The 12,882-nt window shown below is 35.9% G+C and overlaps 2 protein-coding genes across 11 annotated transcripts in view; one reads left to right on the forward strand and one right to left on the reverse strand.

Annotated features, from left to right (window-relative positions):
- LOC136260943 (uncharacterized) overlaps nucleotides 1–12,882 on the reverse strand; it is a 196,093-nt gene that overhangs the window by 98,777 nt on the left and 84,434 nt on the right. The window lies entirely within an intron of this gene.
- The window catches only part of LOC136260990 (uncharacterized), a 43,990-nt gene that overhangs the window by 12,930 nt on the left and 18,178 nt on the right, over nucleotides 1–12,882 (forward strand). For both annotated transcript variants that reach the window (XM_066054950.1, XM_066054958.1), the window contains exons 2-3: nucleotides 671–973; nucleotides 10,552–10,878. In XM_066054950.1, the coding sequence (XP_065911022.1) occupies nucleotides 671–973; nucleotides 10,552–10,878 (630 nt within the window). The remainder of the gene's footprint in view (nucleotides 1–670; nucleotides 974–10,551; nucleotides 10,879–12,882) is intronic.

A 12,882-nucleotide genomic window follows, 5' to 3' on the forward strand; every position in this document is an offset into this window, starting at 1 on the left:
AGATTCTGGTACTACAGTTCTCCAACAGATTGTCGTCAAGTATGCTGATGAATGCTTTCAGATAGCTTTGGTACTGTACTATTAATAAGAGTAATAATTTGAGATGATGGTTCTGACTAGGCACACTTTTAAACAATCCATTACAGAATTTTTGCTAAGTAGAAAAATTCAAGGAGAAAAGGTGTAAATTCCCTAACTCACAAAAATCTTCCCCTTTGTAAAAAAGAGAATAATGTCTACATACATATATGATAGTGGATTGAAATGTTTTGTAATTACATTCAGAGGATTGTTCGAGACATGAGGGGAAGATGTAAATTCCCTAACTTCCATATAATCACTACATATATGGTAGTGGACTGAAATGTTTTGTGCAAGACATTTGTTGTGTTTGGCTGTTATGTATACTATTAAATCTACAGGCTAGTTTGTGTATAACCCAGTCTATTGCAAGTTCATTTTTTATGTATTGTTTACATGACAAACTGTTGATATAATAGCAGTATTAGCAACCAGAATATCAAACTAGTTCATTAAGTGTAGTACAACAGCTTATTGTTAATGAATGACATAGTGGTTCACAGATTGCCATACAGTAGTATAATATCCTTATAAATGATGTTTACATGATGTATCTAGTGGTAACCATAACATTAATCTCATTTTATAGTTACTATAACAACAGAACCAAGTAGTGTCACAGTATCTACTGGAGAAGTAGCAGTGTTTACTTGTACATTGATGGTTAGTACTAATATTGACGATAGGTATATAATGTGGAAGAGATTTGATGACATGGGAAATAACATAACACTTGCATCCACTGGCCACTACATGATCAGTAATGACCTCACTGTCTCAGACATAATAAACAGTACACTAACAATCACTGATGTGAGGTTGGAACATGCTGGATTATATCGGTTTGAGATTCTCAACTACATAAGGAGTAGTAAAGTATTTCTCAATGTTGGTACGTAAACTTTAGTTACATGTACATGTAGAACAGCTAAGCTATGGAAAAGGGTATACAGCCTTCAAAAAATGTGCTGGTGTACAAAAGATGTTATATCAAAGATGGTGGCCAAGAAATGACTGCAATGATTAACAAAATACATACCTTTATAGTTCATTGTTGGAAGGCTGCACCCATTTTGAAAACTCAACTGATTTGTAATAGATATCATTTTCTTTTTTGCATCTGTATATGCTGGCTTATGTCTATCTCTTTTAATTCCTACAAAGTAAACAGAAGAACTAGATTTTAGGAGACATTAATCAGGGTTCGAAGTAACGTTCAACAATCAGCCAATTTCTGGGGGTAAGTAGAATTCTAGGAAAACGGGAACGGAAAGCGGGAACGGAAACGACCAACGGAAAATGCCTGATGAAGGTTATCATGTCAATATACGGGTAAGATTTTACAGCATGATGCTTCTTTGTAACATTGGTGGACCCTCCGTACTGTTCCGCTAAAATGATCGAAACTCTCTAATAGAGCAGTCACCGTCCATTAAAATACTCTAATAGAGCAGTCACAGAATGTTTTACAAACCATGTATCTCACCAGGGGCCTTTTAGTATTGAAAGTTTGTGAATAATTGTACTATAGCTGGCAACACTCAGCCTCTTCATTGGAGTCACCTCAGCCTGACACATACTGATTACTGTATCTACCACATACCTAACTTTTATCTTGACAAGATTGCAGCCATACACCTTCTAACATCTTTATGTAAACACTGTCAATTGATTAGAATACTTGTAAATCTCTTCACTCTTAATTGTTGAATCTTTTGTATGGTTTCAAGGAGTATGGTTATTTCAGATTTTTACATAGTGTTGATGATATAGCTAGTGTGTGCCATATGAGACCAGCCATGCACGTCTTGCAGCTGACAAGCAAGCTAACAGCATACCTTATCATACATAACTCTTATCGGGAAGCTGCATGTAAGTGCATAGCCTATATAGACACTGTCTTCAGTCTAATAATTACACAAACTTCTTCAAGCATGTTTCAGTGTTGAATCTTTTAAAATGTTTATAGTTTTAAAGGAACAGTTAACAGTCAGCGTTGATGACTCTTTCGCTAGTCTACATACCTAATCTTTGCCAGCCATGGTTGCTCCATCATTCACAGGTTTAAAGGTCCGCATAGTAGCTAGCTAAAACATTCTTGACTGTTATTTTAATGCACGGTGGCTGTTCTATTAGAGAGTTTCGATCGCTTTAGCGGAACAGTGCGAAAGGGTCCAACAATGTTACAAAGAAGCATCATGCTGTAAAACCTAACCCGTATATTGACATGATAACCTTCATCAGGCATTTTCCGTTGGTCGTTTCCGTTCCCGCTTTCCGTTTCCGTTCCGTTCCCGTTTTCCTAGAATTCTACTTACCCAATTTCTGGTCAATATTGTGCAATGAATGGTTAATTGTTAATTTTATTGTTGTCTGGACATTGTGGCTGGACAGAATGGTACACTAGTCTGATGGAGAGCAGCCTTACAAAGGCAGCAATATTTAATTAAGCTGTTTGTTTATGGTTTGTGGCCACAACCTTTACCACAAGCCAAAACAGTGATGTTTGAACACCAGCCTACTTGTACTTGTCAGCTATATATGAATGTGCAAAATGTATTTAAAACCATTTTATCCAGTGTTACCTTTGACTTGTGGGATGCATAAAGTGCTAAAAGACTGTTGTACTGGACTAGAAACAGTGTGTTACATTAATTTATGACATGGTTACATTACTTTTGGCATGACTACATATTTATTATTGAAAGCTTAACACTGGGTACCAGTACATTTTTATGTTTTGACAGGACAAAATCTGTGTTGTACTGGCAGTTTGACAGTACACTCAAAAAAATCCGGGAGCCCTGTTAATTTTGTACTAATTTTACTTCATGTTAGTTGCTGAACGTTGCATGTATGTGACTGCTCTATAAAGAGATCTCAAAATGCACTTGGTATGTACATGTGTGGTTGAAAGTCTATAAATCATTGATATTTATTCATATTCCATTATATTACAGAAGGTTTGTACCTTGATAGTTACCTTAAATGTGAAACTGAGCAGTTTAACTGATAATCATGGTAACAAATTGCAGCAAGGCCAACTGCTTGATTGTGTGACTCTTATGTATGTTTGGTATATTGCTTGACTATTTTAAAAAATGTTTTGTAGTACTCTAATAGAGTGCACATTTTTCTGAGACAATGCACATAGAGCAGTCTAGAGTTTCCATGGATAGATCTACAGTATAGAACTGTAAGGTAGACATTGAGTAACTGATAGTAATGGTAGAGTGTGGTAAAGGGTTTAGGCGTATAAGTGTGGAGGTCCCTGAACATTTTTGCAATGTTTTTCAGGTACTTTTGTACATCTCAGTGACTATTCTATTGGAGTATCTTCATGTTTGTTTCATATGGTTATTGCTTATATCTCCCTAGCTGATACTCTCAGTACTTTCAAATCACAAAAGGTTGCACTAAGATGGTCAGCCAATCTGAATACAGATTTTTAATTAATTAACTTGTTTCTGTTAGTAGTTTACCATGCAGGAATGACTGATGTATGTATAGATCTGGAAATTTTTGTCTCAAATTTAAGTTAAGCTGAGCACTTTGATACATACCTGTTCTGTATGTCAGAAATCAAATTGTTGTAATAAGTTGAGCTTTTTGCCCTCCATTACTTGAATTCTATTGTATTGTTTCTCTGCCATCTATAGTAACAATGAAATGGACTAGCAAAGTTTCAACCACTTGTGGGGAATAGTTGTGGAGTTATATGATATGTACAAGTTGAGTTGAATCCTGAAAAACGCTAAAAATGGATTTTTTCTCAACAGAGTTAACATTTCAACCAATCAGATGATTAGTGGTAACAGCAAAGGTGTCAACAATAGACACATATGGTTTGGCTCCATTACAAGTGTTGGAAAGGGCTGTAATGGACATTGTACTTATATGGCTTTCCCATTGGAAATGTATTGTGAAAATTTTGATTTGGCTGTAAATATTATGTCAGACATTTGAACAAAATGATTTTGAAATATTTTTAGCAGGTCAAGCAGTACTACAAATGAGCCAAATTTCAAGATCGTGTGTAATTGCATTCATGAGTTATTAAATGTGTTTGAAGATTCAGCTCAACGCGTACGTACTATAGTATCACGACAGCTTGAACACCGAGAAATTTGATTTGTACAGTGTGTATGGCAAATAATAACAAGTGCATAGCTCAAGACTAAAGCTGGTCACAAAGATGGGATTTGCTCACTATGAACATCTAGAACAGACAAATCCATCACGCTATAGTTGTTTCTTTACAGTAACGGATCTAAGATTTAACAGGGGCTTCTGAAACTTAATATAAAATATATCATACATCAGGAATAAAATAATAAGCCATCTGGGACATGCTTTCAGAGGTAAATCCAATGCTGCAATAATATACAAACTAACGACATTTCAGTTGCATGCATGTAAATGCATTTAAAACCCATAGCAACACTTTACTTTTACAAAGACAATCAAGATACTTAAATAAAGCAGTCAAGTAAACACTCTAATAGAATAATCACAGCTACAGAATAGTGTATATCTATATACACGTATGTAGTTTTTCTGCTTGAGATCACAGAAACTGTGGATTTTTAAACCTACCTTATATTTCACTACGTTCACAAAGAAGAAAGCCATTCCAATAAAGAAAGGACAATGGTAACCTTTATTTCTACCACATCAAGATCAACTCACGCCCTTCACTACAAATCAAAAGCTTCCATCGATTAGCCTTATTTCACTGAGTACCCAGGTAACTAAAATTAATTTTTTTCTCTAAATCAGTTACACTTGAGTGGTCTGCTTTTCCCAAGGCAAGTCATTCAAGCTGTCTGGAGCCTTAATGGAGCCCTGGCCAGCATGGGGATGGCTCTGTGTATGTAATTTACAACTCAGTAGTGTTGAATAGAGACCTGTGCTATAAAATATCCTTTCAGTTTTAAGACCTGAATGTAATCAATCCCTACACATTTCTCTTTCATTTTGTACATAAGCAACTTCTTGCCCTCCTCTCACTATCCTTTCCTGATATACAGTCAACATCTAGTTAAAAACTATTCAAAATGGTGGGTATTGGCTACTTGTACAGGGAGGTAAGAAATTGGTATAAAACGTGAGAAAATTTGGTACACATACAGTGGCTTCACCAATATTATTGGTGAGCTACAACATACTAAATGCTTAAAGCTGACATTTCTCAATACCTTTATAACGGGCGATAAGACCAGTTTTCTTAGACTAGGTCACAATGATTATTATTATTGGTATATTGAGCATAGATCCATTAGGCCTATCACAGTGATAAAAGACTGTTTCAACATTTTGTTATGCAAGGTCACTATTAGCGTAAGCAATCAATTATCGGCCTGGTTGTGTGCCAACCTACGGGAATCTTGTTTAGAACAATATATACACAAACATTTTATACCCAGCTATAGGAAATTTAATACTGTACGTGTACACAATGTATCAGTGTTCAAGACAATAGCATTCGTCAGCAGTATCCGGCCAAGGGCAGTGGTATAAGGCATTAATTATCATCGGTAGACATCTTTATTGGCCACTCAATAACTTGTGTACATCAATTATCATCTATTTGAAGTATTTTCGCTTGGTATCCACTAGGGCTGAAACGGATAGCAACTTTTACTATCCGGATATCCTGAACAAAACCTATCCGGATATCCTACGGATAGTGACATCATCACTTGCTATAGAAACATTTTATAGTTTATTGTAAACATCCTTGTTTTACTAGTACTAGAAGCAAACAAACATTAACATGGTAGCAAAAGGTTTGTGGTAATGTTAAAGTGTTACTTTGTACCGTCTGTAACAAGATTGGCAGCTGGAGAAAACATGAATACAAGATGTAGCAGTTGCTACAAGACCTTTTCCAGGTACAACTAGTCGTAAAGAACTCTTTATAAGGCAATAACTATTCTGTTACAACTTCTTCAGCAACATTCACAGCCTCGCTTCGTAATTTAGCGATGGGCGTGGTCGCGAGCAAGCTGATTAACTTACCAGGTTGCTGTTAACTTCACATAATCTAGCTTAGCTAACTCTCCATGATGAAAATTGATTCATCTAGTGATGAGAAAGTTGGACAGATAAATGGCTTTAAGTTATTACTATCCGCTTGGCTTCAAAGTACTATCCGGATAGTAAATTATTATCCGGATATCCGGATCATACGGATATCTGTTTCAGCTCTAATACACATTGCTTTATTGAGAATCAAATTTATGTGGCATTTATGAAGATGCTCACACACTTAAAAACTAGCAGCATCACATAGTTCTCATTAACACTTTAACAATAACATTGTATTATCTGATTAGCTAATATTAATTTTACATCTTGCACACCTCGCACATGGCCGCATTATGATATTATTACTTTTTGTCAAAGTTAACTCTGCTTTACTTGGACGCACACTTTTTTACAGCTAAAAGCTGTTTTTGGATGGGTTAAAACTAGTCCACAAGACACAAATTCCAAATCAAATAAGCGGTGACTACTGTACCTTGTAAACACATTCGTGTGATTGTAAATAAATATTCGAGTAGTAGCCAACGTCTTGGGACTCTCGTACACTATCTAAGAAATACAATTAGAAACCCATTAAATATTCCAAATCCCAATTCACGTACAAAATAAGTTGTTCTCGTTTTTATCCGTTCATGAGTTCAATTACGGTTGCCGCTCTATACAAGTTTCAAATTGACAGTGTAAAGTACACCTGTGTCTCTTCTAAAGTTCCCAGCTACTCTCTCAGGCATTCGTTTGCAAAATTTCTTTGTAAAAACATCACCATAAAAATCGAAAATAGAGTTATATTGTATTTGCAAATGTATTTTAAATACAGAAATACTTAAATATTGGGACTCTCGTACATCATGTTGGCTTTTTGCGTGGGCGCTGGCTACCCCATGCAAATATTATTCCACCTGGAAGCGTGATTATTCCGGCAAAGACAATCACTAAAGGCTTTAAAACGATTTCAGCCGGTCCCTTCTTAGCTTGAAAAGCTTGTGTAGGGTTCAGTGTGTTCTATAACAAAAGAAACAACATGGATTAAGTTCAGTACGCTACAAACATCATTTTCATGGCAAGAATAACAGACTGGCGTAATGAAACTAAGCTATACACAAACCACTTGTCATCAACCAACAATTAGGCTTGCGCTAATTGTGCCGGCATAATTTCGAGCTTAATAATAGGCTAGCAAAAGCATCAAGCATTATGCCAGCATAATAGAACAATTTTCAAGAATTTTAATTAAATGCACAATGCGCGCACCAAAATACAGCAAAACATGAACACACTATGCCATAACACTGCATTTCATTACAAGAAAAGGTGCAATGTTATTGATTCTTGGCTGATTATTTACTCTTCACGGAAAAATGATCGAGATACTCTAATAGAGTAGTCACTTACTCTAATACAACAGTCAGGAAAGACTGATATACTCTAATAAAACAACAACTCTAGAGCATAATTTTGATTCTGAAAACAGCACCTTTGGTAGCATGCATTATCCTCACTTTAAGCAATGGAATGAAGAAGAAAATTAAGATAAGCTAGGTTAGCTTGTGAGGAGAAAACCAGCAGGACAGTGAAAGAGGTGAAGGGACACCAACTGAAAATACCTCACACGATGAAGACAGTACCACTCAAAGAAATGAAGTCAGTTGACAATTTTTCTTCATGACAATTATACACCTACTAATGAGATTCATACCTCAAGTACTGAATCAGACTCAGTTCTCCAAGAAATCACTGCTTACGTGAAGGAGAAAGGCCACTGGATAGAGAGAAATCTCCACTTGTATGGTAGAGAGACAATGGTGGTTGTAAATTTTCCCTGTTATCATACGTAGCTAGGAATTCTTGCCATATTCTGGTGACAGGCATGACCTCACCTCTGTGACAGTATATGCTGTAGTAGAGAACACACATTCAGCTAAGGTGGATGTCAACATGTTAGTGTAAAATTCTTTTTCTCAGTGTAGTGAACTAGATGTATTAATAGACACTGTACAGCTATTTTTGTACTCTTTTTAAAATGGTCATATATTAATAGTAGTCATCAGTTAATATTCTTTATAAACAAAAATACTTTTGTGTTCAATATACAAACAGTGCAAGTGGTTCTTTTCGAACTTTTGTGGTGGTTATGACACTGTTACAGTCCTGCAAAAGTGGCTCCAACTCAGCGTATTTGATAAGGCAATATGGTGCTCCATTGGCCCAGTGCGAACCAGCGTTGAAACCGGGTCGGGTCATCCGGGTCACATTTTCTCCGGGTCATCCGGGTCTGACCCGGTTTACAATTTATCCGGGTCTGACCCGGATTTGATCATGTGAGAAATGAAATTGTTCGTTTGACGACGTGGAAACTTATAAACGCTATCGTGTAGTTCTTTTGTGAGCCACGCCCACTTATCGCATTACCAACATACGCTCAGCTACGCCCATTTGCTAGTAAGTGCAGTATGCAGCACGAAACTGAGGGTATCTATGGTGAGGGGTAGCTATTGTCAGTAGGTGAAGACCTTTTTTTTTTTTTTTTTCTTTTTTTTTTTTTTTTTTTTGGTCTTCAACCTACAGCTTGCAATATTTACTCAACACAAATCGAACGCTCAAAATGTAGACTCGTTTGCTCGCTTGAGACTAGCCGAAACACGTCTCGGCTTTAATTAATCCAGGCCAAATCCGGGTCATCCGGGTCAACGTAGAACATTCCGGGTCATCCGGGTCATCCGGGTCAGCAGTAGTGACCCGGTTTCAACGTTGGTGCGAACACAAATGACCCACACAACTTATGGCTTCTGCTCCAATTTTCTCAGCACTAGTTCAGCTTTGTGACTTTACATAGTTATTGGCTAATTAGACTGTGTTCACTAAACAGTATTCAAATAGGGGAAATAACTATTCTGTTTGAGCCCTTATTGTATGTTGATAAAATTTTTGACAACGTATTTTCATCATTGCTAATAATGAAAGTTTATTATATGGCAAATTTAAAACATAGAGCAATTAGAGGCAAAACACAAAATAAAATAAAAATTATGCCAAAGGTTTGAATAGCAAAACCTACTATATCTCAACTTACTATTGCTTGATAGCTACCCTATAATTCATAACAGTAGCGGCTCTGCTGATTGCAGTAATAAAGTAAGTATATCTGCAGATATCCCTTGTTTCACTACATTTTATTTCTATTATCCGTAATTGAGTCCCTAATTCCTAACTATTCCTTGTACTGGTAGTATAGATAACTAGTTGCCATGTGGTTCATAATACATTAGAGGGTGGTGATTAGCACCACAGTTGCCACACTATTAGGTAAAATTAGCAGGCATGAGTTAGAAATGATTCACTCATGATTGGGATTCACTTTTGGATTCACTCATGGTGACTCGCGAATTAAGCTCTTGTGCATAATTATGTGCATAACCTATGCACATTTGACGAATTGCAAGTACAAGTTGACTCACCGATCGAGCATGTCTACTAGTGACTGCAGTGCAAGTGAGTGTGACGTTGCATTTTAGTGGTACTGTAGTTGGAATCATATCCTTGAAGCTTTATACACGTATTAGTAACAACTGACAAAACAGAAGAGTTGAGCATGAGAAATTACAAGTTCACGATACTGTTACACTACTGTACAAAGCACATTTACATACCTGATTTAGGTAATGTTCTACTTATTAATTAAACTATTGACAGCTACGTAAATTCTCAAGGACCACTGGCTGAATTGTGTCATACTACATGTGACCATCTAATACACATAACTACTTAGTAACCATGTCTAAATACTCGCTATAAATTAAGGAGGTCAATTATGTTGTTTCTGTTTGCATAACAGTAACCACAACAAAGTTATCAAACAACAAAGTCTATAGACTTTCATACACACCAGCGTGAACAAACAATGAATCCCAACTAACTATTGATAATGTTGTCATACTCTCCAAAAGAACAGGCCAACCGTTTTTCTGGGTAACTGGGTCCTTCTTGGACTAGTGCACATTAGTTATGTAATAGTGCAAAGTGTAACCTTTTACAATTGGCAAGTTACGTACATTGTTCTTTGAGTCAAAAAGTATGTATTGATAATAAAAAAAAATGTTATAAATCGATGGAGTCAGGTAAAGTCAACAGTCAGCTGTTTTATCCTGGACATGGCATGGTGGACATGAGTGCATTATAGCTTTCAACTCAATCTGAAAGCTTGATAAGAATTTAAATATTTATTTATGTACAGTATTAGATGAAAAGTTGTAGCTTGTCATTAATTATTCATCCAATACTACACCAAGTTGTAAAGGTATGAAATTGCTTTGTGGTTAGAAGTTTTGGTGAAAATCCTTACTACATGTATTTACAGTATGTATTATGACTGTATGTGTTGCTACCTCAATGATGAAGTTGTATGGTTGTCATTATTACACACAGACTCACCTATAATAACAACACAACCAAGTGATGTCACAATGTGTACTGGAGTAGTAACAAAATTTATCTGTAAAATAGATAGGAATGGTAAAACTGGCATTGGTATTGATGATGTGCTGTGGCAGCAGTTGAGAAGTGATAGTATTAGCAATATATCATCTGGATTACATCCTTTCTCTATTACTACAACTATCAGTAGTGACATACTAACTAGTACACTCACAATCAGTGATGTGAGATGTGCACATAATGGATCATATCGTTGTATTGTACCTGATGTGATGAGTAGATATGTGATGAGTAGATATGCTTCCCTCATTGTGATTGGTAAGCAGTAACAATTTAAATGTGTGTACCTGTAGTAATTAGGTCTCTAGCAATATCATACTGTAACATACACTGTATCTTACTATTCATCATGGTGAGCATTTGAATACTTATTAAGTTCTGAAATGCATTTAGTAATGTCAACAACTTCAAAGCTCCCCCTAGAAATCATTGCCAGAATACTTTAAATTCAACATTAACATATGACACCATTTACAGTATACATCATAAACGTAGCATAGTCATGATCACAGTTGTTATTACTTTGTAATTACTTCACAATTATGTCTGCTTTACTATTGTAATTATGCCACGGCAAGCACCTACAATGTAAGGCTGAGTGATACTGCCATTTTAGTATCACGATTGATACTATAGCCACTATTTCATGATACTGAATAGTTCACGATACTTGCAAATAAGTCAATCATAGCTGGTGCTACATAGTGTATTGCTCAGTATTCCTGCAGGAAGTCTTTAGAGGTAGCATCAAACTAGCCACTATCATCCTTGTTTACAGTAACAGTTATTGTAACACATGCTTTGAGGTTATGTTATGGTGTTCACACCTCTCTGCAGGGTAACCAGTATGACTTACAAGGATTCTTAGCCTAGTTCTGCATAACAAATAGATTTTTAGTGACAATAATGTACAGGCATTGTATTACGATAGTTAATAACAAAATATCATGATACCGATACTTTCAAAATATTGCAATATATCACTAAAACGATAATATTGCTCAGCCCTACTACAATGTTATTTTTAGAACTTTACAGTGACCAGCACTGAGCGTCTGACAGCAACATGTGCTGCAGCCTTTGGGTTACCAAATCTAACAGAAACTGGAGACTTTAAATGATGTACAGTATGTTAGTGTATAATGCCAGATAGTATCGTATCTTGATTATCAGATACATACATAAGTACAAAGCTAGCTGACTGTAATCTAAGTCAGGACGGCAACTGTGAAGCTCGTTGAGTGTTTATATATGATGTGCAGTACACTTTCAACTTAAGTGGTATGTTGCTAGACAATCAATTTAACATTTCATTTCAGGTACATAATTTTCACAGCGATACAACTGTACATAGACACTCACATATGCTACATGTACTGCCACAAAGCTATTCAAAGTGGGATACTTGGCTAGAAGCAAGTTGTGGACTACAGTATTGCATACACGCATGTAGTAGCTGCACGTTTCTACACTGACATGTTCACACACATAGCATACATGTAGATTTTCAAGTAGATGTGTATCATTTTTAGTACAACGCATAGTTACATCATGTGTGTGTGAAGTTGTATTACCAGCAGTATATTTATTAGTTTGTGTTAGGAATTATAGTATCTCACCTTACTACCCTCATTTTCTATTTGATAAACACCATGGCTGCCTGGGTGCAGTGATCAGAATACAATGTAGAGATTCCAGCAGGTAATTATTGTATTATGTACAAATTATATAGTGTCCTCTTTAGGTAACTACAGTACACATCAATACATAGTTGACATAGCAAGTGAAATAGTGTATAGTGCAGTCGTAATCTTGCTGTAATTACATATAATAATTTACTATGTTTGTAATTACGAAGCACACCAAAGCATGATGTATCCATGTAGTCTGTAATAGCTAGCTACATATTAACAATGTTTCTATATTTTACAGTAGCTATAGCCTCTGTCTGGACCAGCATCAGCCATGATTAGTATAATCATAGAATGCAAGAATTTAGTAACAACCAGGTACAAGTCACAATAACATCTCCTTAACCTATTATGGAACTGTAGTGATTCTAATAAATTCACTTATTTCTTGTTGGTCCTTGTGTGCTGAGTTTGTTAAGGATAGAAAGTTGTGCTGTTATACGTAGACTAATTTATTAAGAAATAAGGCTTATCTATTTTATTTCATCATTCCATTTTCTATTAAATTAGCACCATTGCTGGGTGTTACGAGGAGAATACTTGGTTGAAGCTCTACTGGCTAAATATTACA

Source organism: Dysidea avara, chromosome 1 (genome assembly GCF_963678975.1).
Source record: "Dysidea avara chromosome 1, odDysAvar1.4, whole genome shotgun sequence".
Lineage (NCBI taxonomy): Eukaryota > Metazoa > Porifera > Demospongiae > Dictyoceratida > Dysideidae > Dysidea > Dysidea avara.